This window comes from Coregonus clupeaformis, chromosome 26 (assembly GCF_020615455.1).
Source record: "Coregonus clupeaformis isolate EN_2021a chromosome 26, ASM2061545v1, whole genome shotgun sequence".
In the NCBI taxonomy this organism is placed as follows: domain Eukaryota; kingdom Metazoa; phylum Chordata; class Actinopteri; order Salmoniformes; family Salmonidae; genus Coregonus; species Coregonus clupeaformis.
Genome location: NC_059217.1, coordinates 6426155 through 6439529, shown reverse-complemented (window position 1 = coordinate 6439529; position 13375 = coordinate 6426155). Strand labels below are relative to the sequence as shown.

Genomic DNA, 13375 nt, shown 5'->3' with positions numbered 1-13375 from the left:
TTGACACATTGGAAAGAATTTACAAAAAACTGAGCAAAATGGAATGCTATTTTGCCCTGAACAGAGAGTACACAGTGGCAGAATACCTGACCACTGTGACTGACCCAAAATTAAAGAAAGCTTTGACTATGTACAGACTCAGTGAGCATAGCCTTGGTATTGAGAGAGGCCGCCGTATGCAGACCTGGCTCTCAAGAAAGACAGGCTATGTGCACACTGCCCACAAAATGAGGTGGAAACTGAGCTGTACTTCCTAACCTTGACAAAGAGAGAGTTGGTCTTCGATGAGCTACTGTGGTGACTTCTCTCTATCTTTTAATGAAAGATACTGTACTCGACCCAGAGAAAGAGAGATAGAGAGCATGAAAGTGAGAGAAAGGTGAAAGAAATGAATAGCATTCCTCATATTCTCCAGATGCTTTCAAAATAGTTGGAGAAGGACTGGGGGAAAAATAATGAGAGGTTATCGGAGAGCAGCCTTTATCACACCACAATCTGAATGACTGGAGAGAATGAGAGGGTGTGTGTGGTTGTGTGTGTGTGTAGCCTGACTGTAAAGACTTAGCTCTCTTTTCAGGCCGAGCAGAGAGAGAGAGTACATTTCCATTCATACAACGCCTTGCGCACACACACACGCACACACGCACACACACACAAACACACATTCCTCGTCAGACACACACAGTTCTATTCACACAGCCTTGTCCCAGGATTAAATCCACCATGTATAATCAATTGCGAGAGCAGCACTAGCATTGTTACTATCGTTAGCCTTTTTAGATAAAGCCTAGATAAAGGACCAGCATTGGAACAGCACCTTGATGTTAAAGTGTGATAATGACTCTCGCTTTCTTTTTAACTCAAGGTGTTTCCCTCCAATTCAGCCTGTCAATTAACAGCCATTATGGCTCAACAGTTGTCCAGAAAGTCATTAACACAGACAGGGCTGGGGTGCAACTGTGACTGTTCTACACAATAACAACGGGAAGGACTGAGGAAAAGGCATTACATCTAGTGTTCCATGGGTCTTTGAGGATGAATTATTAAGTCATAGCTCACATAATTTATTTGGAACTTAAACAGATTAATGAGTATTTGCATGGTCAAATAGAATCTGTGTTGGCCAACCACTGGGTCAGTCTCCTGGGTTATGCCACTTCGCCCATGCCAGCGCACTGTGTCTGAGATTGGCAGAGAGAGTGGCAACTGGCAATGGATGGGAGGGATCTCTCACTCACTCACCCACACACACACACACACACACACACGGCAGTCTCGCCTTGGTCCAGGCCTCTGGTCTCTAATGGGTTCTCCCTGTAGGTCTCCTCCTCAATTAACTCTCTGTGATGGAGGAAGCCTCGTTAATTACAGTGTGATGGAGACACAGCCATTAATTACACTGCTTTAAAGTGTCTACAGGAGGACAGATAGAGAGGAGGGAGGGTGGAGGAATGGAGGAAGAGAGGGAGGGAGAATTACAGAAAAAGGAAAAGGGATAGGGAGGAAAGGTGGAGAGGGAGAGTGTCTGTGTAAAACAGATGGAAATTTACGCTCTCAATGGTTCTACCATGCTGTTTGACTTGTGGTGTGTGGCTTTGTTCATTGTATATCTGTGAATTCCTTTAAGAGACAAATAACTTTAACTTCAGCTTGAAACCAAAAGTACTCCCTATTCGCTCTGTCTCTCTGTCACACACATAATGGTTCTATGACTCGTGACAGCATTGCGATTAGTGTGGTTGGGTAGAGGTATGTAGTGTGAGTGTACTGGGAGGTTTTAATATGGCAGGATGCTGTTTAATACGTGCAGGTCGTGTTGAGGTAGAATACAGTACAGCCATGGGCCTGTAGCAATCTATTACTGACACACTCCAATGCACATTGCTTTGTGTCTGTCCATGCTAGTGACTGTAGATTAGAACACACACTTTCACTCTCTCCCTCTCTTACACAAGCACGCAGGCAGGCAGGCAGGCAGGCAGGCAGGCAGGCATGTGCGCACACACACACACACACACACACACACACCTACACACCTACACACGCACGCTCAGGAAAAGTTATTTACATCTCAATGGCCTTGGGCCAGAGCTGCCCATGCGAATGTCAGTGTATTTCACTCCCCGCTCTCCCAGGACTAAGGCTTTGAGGTTGAGTGTGTGTGTGTGTGTGTGTGTGTGTGTGTGTGTGTGTGTGTGTGTGTGTGTGTGTGTGTGTGTGTGTGTGTGTGTGTGTGTGTGTGTGTGTGTGTGTGTGTGTGGCACAGTTGATAGGGGGAGGAAGCGCGTGTGTGTGTGAGAGGGCTGTACAGGGCTGCACTCACACCACTGCCCCATGGACCTCCAAGATATGCTCCACCCACCATATAACAGACGCCGCACTACCCGCCTATGCACAGCCATGCCAGACCATGCTCTCACCCTCCTAGTCACCAGAACACGCTCCTTGGACAGAAGCTTCCTACAAACTACTGTCCATATATGGAATAGACTTCCAGAGCACGTTATCAGTGACATCACAGTGGTCTTCAAGCCTTCAAATGCCGAGTGCATGAACACCTCCTGACCACCCCACCCCCACTGACCTGCAGTGAACCATATGACTGGGCGACTGGATTTTACTTTATATCTGATTTGGCTATTGTTCACAATTGCAACCAATAATTATTATTTCTTAAATAAAGAGACAGAGAGAAAGAGGGAGTGTGAATGTGTGAATTCCTTTGCTTACATTTAGCAAACATGACTGGACATGGCTCAGTAATGTCAATGGGACTGTGGATAACATTATCATGCAAGAGAGGAAAGAGAGAGAGTAAAAAGAGATAAAGTGTCTGTCTCACCTTCTTCTTGGACTTGAAGACGTTACAGCGGAAGACGTTACTCTGTCCGTCTCTGGCGATGTAGCTGAAGATCTTCAGGTCCTGGGAGTCATGAGATACATAGAAGATCCTATAGGACAGAAACAGAGGAAATAGGTACACAACCAAAAGTTACCATAGAGCTGAACCCTAACTTATAATCTGTTTGTGTAACTCAACCTCTCATGTAAATCTCCCATTTACATCTATCACAAACTAGCTATCAAAGTTTTTACAGAATAACTAGAGTGCCAAACAAGTGTAATGTAATTGTGTTGTATTGAGACTGGAGGCTGCTTACATCATGACATTTCCACTATATATACAAAAGTATGTGGACACCCCTTTCAGATTAGTGGAACCCTGCTATTTCAGCCATATCTGTTGCTGACAGGTGTATAAAATTGAGCACACAGCCATGCAATCTCCACAGACAAACATTGGCAGTAGAATGGCCTTACTGAAGAGCTCAGTGACTTTCAATGTGGCACCATCATAGGATGCCACCTTTCCAGCAAGTCAGTTCATCAAATTTCTGCCCTGCTAGAGCTGCCCCGGTCAACTGTAAGTGCTGTTATTGTGAAGTGGAAATGTCTAGGAGCAACAACGGCTCAGCCGCGAAGTGGTAGGCCACACATCTCACAGAACAGGATTGCAGAGTGCTGAAGCGCGTAGCGCGTAAAAATCGTATGTCCTCTGTTGCAACACTCACTACCTCTGAAGTGGAGAATCATGCTTTACCATCTGGCAGTCCGACGGACTAATCTGGGTTTGGCGGATGCCAGGAGAACGCTACCTGCCCCAATGAATAGTGCCAACTGTAAAGTTTGGTGGAGGAGGAATAATGGTCTGAGGCTGTTTTTCATGGTTCGGGCTAGGCTCCTTAGTTCCAGTGAAGGGAAATCTTAACCCTACAGCATACAATGACATTCTAGACGATTCTGTGCTTCCAACTTTGTGGAAGGGCCTTTCCTGTTTCAGCATGACAATGCCCACGTGCACAACGCGAGGTCCATACAGCAATAGTTTGTCGAGATCGGTCTGGAAGAAATTCACTGACATGCACAGAGCCCTGACCTCAACCCCGTCGAACACCTTTGGGATGAATTGGTACGCCGATTGCGAGCCAGGCCTAATCGCCCAACATCAGGGCCTGACCTCACTAATGCTCTTGTGGCTGAATGGAAGCAAGTCCCCGTAACAATGTTCCAACATCTAGTGGAAAGCCTTCCCAGAAGAGTGGAGACTGTTATAGCAGCAAAGGGAGGACCAACTCCATATTAATGCCCATGATTTTGGAATGAGATGTTCGATGAGCAGGTGTCCACATACTTTTGGTCATGTAGTGTATCAGTCTTCAACAACGACAGCCTAGTCAAACAGTCCCGGTTTCTCCGCTTTTTTCCCTAATTGCTCTTTAAATGCTTAACGTCAATGAGCCGAGGTAGAAAACGTCACACACACATTATCACACACGAACACACACACACAAACACACATACACCCCTTCCAGACAAATCAGAGGACAGCTCCCGCGGTGAGAGAAACTAAACACAACCTTTCAGAACTGTGTGTGTCATGCCAGGGGCCTAGCTGATGTCTCCTAACTTCTTGGTGGCTCCAGTTTGTTATTTCCTTGCCTACACTACACTATGCCTCGCCATTCCCACAGTGATGTAGGTCCCTGGTGTGGTGATTAGCACAGAGAGTGTAACAAAGACCGGGACAGCCAAAGCTATCAGGGATGACTCACACAAACAAACAAACACACCCACACACACACACAGGCTTGGGTGGTATACCTTATATACTGTATACCGGGGTATTTGGAAATAGCCACGGGATGGTTTTTCAATACCGTTGAAACTATTTATTTGTAAATGTGAATATTTGTAGCTACTTTTTAAGTAAATACCTGCAGTCAACTTGTGCAATACGTTAGGAGATAAAGCAGATCTCGTTCTTCATTTCACCTGTTACATTATTTTTCATTATTAAGCTTACCGGTAGTCTCCAATCACATGGTGTTTGATTACAAGCACACAATGAAGAGAGAACGGAACCTTGCGAGTCACTCACTGTGGTTACAGTATGGAATTCACAACTAAATGTTTGTCAGCTAGATATCTTATAACTATTAAGTTAACTGTCTAAAATGTGCTAAATGCTCTGCAGTTTTGCATTTGGTTTGCTAGCTAACTTAGTAGTTATCTAGCTGGTTAGCTTCTTGCAAAATCAAGCTTCTCTTGGTAACAGCAGAGAATCGCCTCCTTGGATCAAGAGCCTTGCTGTCCAATATATCTATTGTGTGTGCAGCAAACTGTGAGTAGCATTTTTTTGTTACTTGTTTAAATTTATGAGCTGGGATGTCTGTCCTGCAAATAGTTTATGTCAGAGACAGTATAACATTTTCACAATTCACTCGTTAGCATTTAGCTAGCATGCGCTATGGGATTTTACATGTACTTGTTAGCATTGGTAACCTTCAGATTACAGAGGCTCAGTGGGGTTTGAACATAGCACCCCTTGTGTTCAGTGCCGGTATCATTTAATATCCTGGGATGGCACAGGGTCGATATGGTATGACAATCTAGATACCGCCCAAGCGGTATGTGGATTCTTTGTGGATTCTGATGTGTGCTTGGGTTTATTGTCTAGCTGGAAGATCCACTTGCGGCCATGCTTGTCTTGCTGGAAGATCCTCTTGCTAGAGCTCTATTTTCATGTCATCTGACCATAGCACCCAACCTGGACTCATGGGTAGACATAACATAGTAAACGTAAATCCGGGACATTCCAACTAGTATGATATGCTATGTTTACTATGTTATGTCTAGTCTATGAGACCAGGCTGTAGCACCGCCTGGAGTTTGCTAAATGGCATTTGAACTTGGATTGGAACCGGTGCTATGGTCAGCAAGACAATAACTTCAAGCACACATCAAATTTTGTATGGAGGAATGGTCTAAGATCCTTCTCAATGTCTTCTCCAATCACATTTAAGAAAAAGGCTCAGTGTCATTATCCTCGTAGATGGATCTAGATAGAACAGCTGCCAAACACTCCACGAGTAAAGAAACACCTAATACTGTATGTCTATATGAATGACAGAAAAATACCAGCCTTGCAGTCTGTATGTGTATGAGTGTGTGTGTGTTAGAGATGGATGCATTGGAGCCTGACCGGTAAATTAAAACTTCAGTGTCTCAGCGGGGTGTGTCAACAAGAGAGATGGAGGGAGGAGATGGAAGTAGAGAGAACATGGGGCAGGGTACTCCCCTTGCCCACCTCATGAAAGCAGTCATTCACTTCAATCCCCCACCCCTCTACACACACACCTTAAAAACATTCATTCGCTCCTTTTGAACTTTCGACACCTGCTTTGCACGAGTCAGCACTTTGTATTTGTATTTATTATGGATCCCCATTAGATGCTGCCAAGGCAGCAGCTACTCTTCCTGGGGTCCAGCAAAATTAAGGCAGTTATATACATTTTAAAAACATTACAATACATTCATAACAGATTTCACAACATATTAGTAGAGGATGAAAGAAACATATATATTTCTTAAAGCAAGCAACATAACGCTCACACACTGCAGAGGCGACATCACTTTTAATACCCCTCTAACACACTCGCATGCCGCCAACCTCACACAGGCACACACCACTTTTAATAGCGGAACAGGTTGATATGGTAGTGATGTGCCTTTGTTTACTCTGATTAATATCTGTTATGAAATATGCTGCAGATAAACCAGCTGCTAAGAGGCTCCGGAGGCCGCAGCACTCTGTCATCTCACGCACAAACACACACACACACTCTCTGAGAGAGAGAAAGGAGAGAGAGAGAGAAAGAGAGATACATTAAATGATGGTAACGAAATTGTATCAATATTTTCCCCTCTATCCTGCCAGATAGAGCTGTATGTGTGTTTGTGTGTGTCCGGACAGATGCGACTGTATTTAGCACAGACAGCAGAGGAGAGATGGCAGCCAACATACAGTTTATCAGCTTCATGATCTCTTAGCATTCATTACAGGATATGACTATAACCACAGACATACCACACTGTGAGGCCATCACAATCTCTTACAGACAGGATATTACAACCTGTTTTAACCTGTTCTTTTCCTCTGGGAAAGCGTAAAACAAAAGATTCAAGTGAACTTTTACTATATAATTTAGTTGGTTATAATATCTAAAGTGTAGAAGAACATGATGATAGGTGGTTGTGAACAAAAGTTAAATATGGTTGTTTTGTTTTGGTCTCTTTTAGTTCCCTGTCAAGATAACATGTGAAAGTAAATAAGTTTCACATCTGGTGATGGAGTCCAATAGTGTCAGCCCACAATCTGTCTCCATACGCTGGCAGTGGAGCGTAAAACTACTGTAGTGCTCTTATAGCTAAGAATATCTGCTTTTAAATGTATGCTCTTAGTGTAGAATGGCTATGAATATCTGCTCTTAAGGCCTGTTTTGATCACACACACACACACACACAAACACACGCACACACGCACAGACAAGTAGAGAGAGGGAGAGAAGAGGTTCTTAAGGGAGGGAGGGAGGAGGGAGGGAGGGAGGGAGGACGAGGTTTCGGCGGGAGAGGAAGGAGATAGAGCCAGGGGGAAGAAAGTGAGAGTGTGTGTGAGAGAGATAGGAGGATGAAGACCAGGGGGATTCTCAATATTAAGTCTCTAATTAACAGCCCTCCTCCACTCCTCCTCCTCCTCTCCTCTTCTCCACTCCTCTGTGACAGATCTAATGAGACCTGGGTTCATCCTCTCCTCTCTTCCTGTCCTCCCTCCATCCCATGCAGGGTCATGGAATATTATGGAGGGTTAGAAAAGTAAAGCCAGTTAAGTAACCCCTGTAGACCGATGGATATGACAGGAGTGAGGGAGAGAAAGAGTGTGTAGTGTACTGCTCTCACACTACTCCAACTCCGTGTCAAACACAGACAAAGCCAGAGATAAACATATAACTCATCTCTATCATCTGTTTGAAGAGGCGGAGCCAGCTGTGGTGTGTGTGTGTGTGTGTGTGTGTGTGTGTGTGTGTGTACAATACAGTCCTCCATGCCTAATTTAATAGCAGCTTGTGTTGAGGTTTATACTGTATTCTGTCAGAGCTGGAATGAGCTGATAGTGACTCAATACACTTCATGGGGATAACAATAACAATGTGTGTGTGTGTGTGTGCATGTGTGTGGGAGGTTATAGTGAGCAGAATAACAGCTCAATTGTGGCGTTCCACAGAGAAAAGTATCCTATTCCATTAAGCAACAACAAAGACAAACCTCCCCACCAGACGACACACTACACTAATTCATCCCCTGGGAAACAAACACATGCTCACACACTATGGAGATGTTAGTGTAATGTCATGTCATAGAAAGGACTGCTTGTAGTACAAATAACACTGTATTGCCCAGGGGTGGCCAGTTTTAGGCTTTTGGTCCAGCAAATCAAAGCCCCCTCCCCCCACCCCCCCACAGACCTTATCATATCCAATTACATAGCTATTCACATATGTCTCAAATCTCTCCTCACATTGACTGATATCAGATGAAGGTCACATGGGCTATAGACATCCCACAAAGCGCAACAACTTACGATAAATCGTGTGTGTGTTTCTGTTGGTGTGTGTGTTTTCTGTGTGTCTTGGTGTATGTGTGGAGCTCCCTTTTTCTCCTGCAACTCAACCACATGATTTCTGTCTGTCTGTCTGTCTGTCTGTCTGTCTGATCTCCAGTGAGTAAATAAGTCAGATAAAGAAGTAAGAAGATCAGATAAAGAGCAAAGGGCTAGTGTGGCACACATGAGATCCCCAAGCCTCTAGTCCCAAACCACATACCAGCTTCTGTAGATGAGACTGGCTGGCTGGCTGTAGAGTGTGATCAGAGCTTCGAGAGTGACTCCAAGGTCATCCATTGAGCTCTGCTTATGCAAGAGAGAGAGAGAGAGAGAGAGAGAGAGAGAGAGAGAGAGAGAGAGAGAGAGAGAGAGAGAGAGAGAGAGAGAGAGAGAGAGAGAGAGAGAGAGAGAGAGAGAGAGAGAGAGAGAGAGAGAGAGAGAGAGAGAGAGAGAGAGAGAGAGAGAGAGAGAGAGAGAGAGAGAGAGAGAGAGAGCCTTGGAACGGTACTAAACAACTAGTTGGTGCAGAGGCACTGACAAAGCTGATATATGTTCCGGGGGTATTCCATTCTGTGTAACAGAGATACCATAAATTATGTTAAGTAAGTGAAACTGGGCTGTTAAGGTTCATGGACTAGTGGCATTTTTAGAGTTGATCAGTTTTAGGGATTTTCAGATATAATCAGAGCCATATTTCACAGCTCTCTTTAAGTGCTCCAAATGACACTCCACTGAATAAAGAGAGCAACAGTTTGTATAACATATGGTACTATCCACTAACACAGTGGTATTCAAACTTTTTCAGCGGGGACCCCCTTTTTTCCGCCAGAATTTCTGGGGAACCCAAATAATATGACACAACCTTAAAATCTGTACATTTCGATTTTGACATCAACAAATAACCTTAAATTCATTTACATTTCATAAAATTAGATTTTTCAAATGATCTTTCTCAAAACGTTTGTATATTGTCCCATACTATAATCTGTACTCTTCATATTTTGTTCAGAATATACACTACCGTTCAAAAGATTAAGATGGGCAAAAGAACACAGACACTGGACAGAGGAAGATTGGAAAAAAGTGTTATGGACAGACAAATCGAAGTTTGAGGGGTTCGGATCACAAAGCAGAACATTTGTGAGACACAGACCAAATGAAAAGATGCTGGAGGAGTGCTTGATGTCATCTGTCAAGCATGGTGGAGGCAATGTGATGGTCTGGGGGTGCTTTGGTGGTGGTAAAGTGGGAGATTTGTACAGGGTAAAAGGGATCTTGAAGAAGGAAGGCTATCACTCCATTTTGCAACGCCATGCCATACCCTGTGGACGGCGCTTGATTGGAGCCAATTTCCTACTACAACAGGACAATGACCCAAAGCACAGCTCCAAACTATGCAAGAACTATTTAGGGAAGAAGCAGTCAGCTGGTATTCTGTTTATAATGGAGTGGCCAGCACAGTCACCGGATCTCAACCCTATTGAGCTGTTGTGGGAGCAGCTTGACCGTATGGTACGTAAGAAGTGCCCATCAAGCCAATTCAACTTGTGGGAGGTGCTTCAGGAAGCATGGGGTGAAATCTCTTCAGATTACCTCAACAAATTGACAACTAGAATGCCAAAGGTCTGCAAGGCTGTAATTGATGCTAATGGAGGATTCTTTGACGAAAGCAAAGTTTGAAGGACACAATTATTATTTATATTAAAAATCATTATTTCTAACCTTGTCAATGACTACATTTCCTATGCATTTTGCTATATTTCTTATTCAAACTAATTTCATGTATGTTTTCATGGAAAACAATGACATTTCTAAGTGACCCCAAACTTTTGAACAGTAGTGTATATTATTTTATAATAATAATTTTGGCGACCCCACTGCAGTTTCCAGGTCGCAACCCCGACTTTGAATACCACTGCGAGTCTAACACAATACCTTTTTAAAACTGACTGAGGATCGATAAACAATATGCTGTATGATTAAGTAGAGGTCTTATAGTTTCTTTAAAGGTACACTTCTTAATATCTGTTTCTGGCGACTGTTTGTAAATAGATGAATGACCGTGGTGGACCTGTGTCTGCCAATAGCTACCACTGACTGACGGGGATACTAGAGTACACTGTTAACACCCTCCATCATTGGCTGACACTATCTGTGGTCCCTGGGGGGTGAGAGTCTGGGTGTTTTACCCTGTTAGTGAAGAGATACAGTACTGTACCGTAGGGCTCTGAGCTGGGATAAGAGAGAAAGTGTATGTAAATATAGCAGACAGCTTGTTTGTATAAGAAAGATTACATGGTGAGATTATCTTGATTAAATAATCATGGTGGCATTAAGATCACTGGAGCATACTGCACACACACACTCTATGGGTATTTATACACACACCCACACACATCCATCTCATTTCAGGAAACGCCTCTGTGAAAAGTGTCAGTATGGTTCTCTTTCATCCCTGACTGCTTATAATGTATAAACGTGAATACAGTGGGTATCGTAAGTATTCACCCCCCTTGGATTTCTTCACATTTTATTGTGTTACAAAGTGAAATTAAAATTGATTTAATTGTCATTTTTGGCAACCATCTACACAAAATACTATGTAATGTCAAAGTAAAAAAATATATACAGTATATATCTTACAAATTTATGAAAAATGGAAAATGAAAAAAAGTATTCACCCCCCTGAGTCAATACATGTAAAAACAATAAGCTGTGAGTCTTCTTGGGTTAGTCTCTAAGAGCTTTGCACACCTTGATTGTGCAATATTTGCCCATTATTCTTTTAAAAATTCTTCAAGCTCTGTCAAGGTGTTGGGGGTCATGGCTAGACAAGCAGATTTAAGTCAAAAATGTAACTTGGCCACTCAGGAACATTCATTGTCTTCTTGGTAAGCATCTGCAGTGTAGATTTGGCCTTGTGTTGTAGGGTATTGTCTGGTATAAAGCAGACTGAAGCGGGTTTTCCTCTAGGATTGTAAGGTATTGTCTGGTGTAAAGCAGACTGAAGCAGGTTTTCCTCTAGGGTTTTGCATGTGCTTAGCTCCATCCCGTTTCTTTTTTTCAAGCATACCCATAACATGAGGCAGCCACCAAGCTTTCTTGAAAATAAGGAGGCAGTTACTCAGTGATGTGTTGTGCTGGATTTGCCCCAAACATAAGGCTTTGCATTTAGGCCAAAAAGTGTATTCCTTTGCCGTGTTTTCTTGCAGTACAAACCATCACAGCCATTGAACTCTGTAGATGTTTTAAAGTCCCCAATGGCCTCATGGTGACATCTCTGAGTAGTTTCCTTCCTGTCCTGCAGCTCAGTTCAGAAGGACAACTGTATTTATGTTGTGTCTGGGAGGTTTAATACATCATCCACAGCATCATTATTAACTTGACCACACTTAAAGAGATATTCAATGTCTGATTTGTTATTGTTACACATCTACCAATCACTGCCCTTCTTTATGAGTTCCCTGATCTTTGTAGTTGAATCTGTGCTTGAAATTCAATACTTGACCGAGGGACAAATGTTGTATGTATGGGGGACAGACAGATTGTGAATTATGGGGGGTAGGGGGGTCTCAGAACCCCTGAATGAGACATGAGTCCCCCTAAAAGGGGGAGGGGGGGTCTCTAAATAATGCTAATTCAACCATTCTCCTATTTGTTTCAAATGCAATTTGTACTGCTACAGTAGTAAATATTAAAATAAAAGCTTAATCCAAATGAAACGAACACCCCCACCAAATCTTTCCCCATGTGGCTGCACTTGTCATCCCGGGACAGTCCCGTATCTGAGCCCCTTTTCCGGTGTCCCAACTTCTCTTTCTAGAAAAAATATACTTTTGTCAGCAAGACACATCAATTAATTCAGGCTACAAGAGTGTAGACCCTATGACAATCACCAAATGTCATGAAACCTTTCGGTGTTTTGTAACAGATGTCTCTTTCCATTCACCAAATGGCGCAAGTACACAGTACACTGTTTGGATGCTGGAATTATTTTGGAGTGGACGAACATGCTTAGGTAGCCTACTTTTTGAAGTGATTTGTTTGACAATAAGATGAAAACATCCATGACTGGTTGTGTTCATGCCAAATTAAAGGGTAATAAAAAACATTTTACCGTTAAATGAAATGTCTTTACTATTAGGCCCATAAAAACATTTAGTGCACAGGTGAGTCCATGTAACTTATTATGTAAGCCAAATTTTACTCTTGAACTCATTTAGGTTTGCCTAAACAAAGGGGGTGAATACTTATGCAACGACTATATTTTAGTTATTTAACTTTTTATTAATTTGTAAACATTTTGTATAATTTTCTTTTCACTTTGACATTATGGAGTATTTTGTGTAGATCAATGACAAAAATATCACAATTAAATCCATTTCAATCCCACTTTGTAATGCATCAAAGTGTGAACAAATCCAAGGGGGGTGAATACTTATGATACCCACTGTTTGTGGAATGTTCACTTCTTTGGAAACATGTGTACCGCTGAAATATGTAATTCTGTTGTAAACAACTTACTGTACCTGGTTACTCGTCACACACTGATTCCGGTATGTTAGTGCAATAGACTAGGGATAGTGTGAAAGTGTGTAACAATAATCAAAGCTTTATCAAAGGTATTTATCTACATTGACTCTCCTACCCCTTTAATTCTGTTACAATAACAAAACCATGTGTGTGTGTGTGTGTGTGTGTGTGTGTGTGTGTGTGTGTGTGTGTGTGTGTGTGGTGTGTGTTTCTGTAGCCCAGTGGAAAGCCATGTTAGCAGGCTTCTGGCAATGCACTCTGGGAATTAATCTGTGCCGGCTCCTTCACTTCCTCTGTGCTAATCTGAAAGTAATTACTCTATTAGGAAAAGATAAAAACACA

The 13375-nt window shown here is 42.7% G+C and overlaps 1 protein-coding gene across 1 annotated transcript in view; it reads right to left on the bottom strand.

Moving 5' to 3' along the window:
* The window catches only part of LOC121539803 (carboxyl-terminal PDZ ligand of neuronal nitric oxide synthase protein-like), a gene marked incomplete at its 3' end in the record, with an annotated part of 253155 nt that overhangs the window by 98128 nt on the left and 141652 nt on the right, over positions 1 to 13375 (bottom strand). The window contains exon 5 of the mRNA XM_041848478.2: positions 2843 to 2951. Within this exon, the coding sequence (XP_041704412.2) occupies positions 2843 to 2951 (109 nt within the window). The remainder of the gene's footprint in view (positions 1 to 2842; positions 2952 to 13375) is intronic.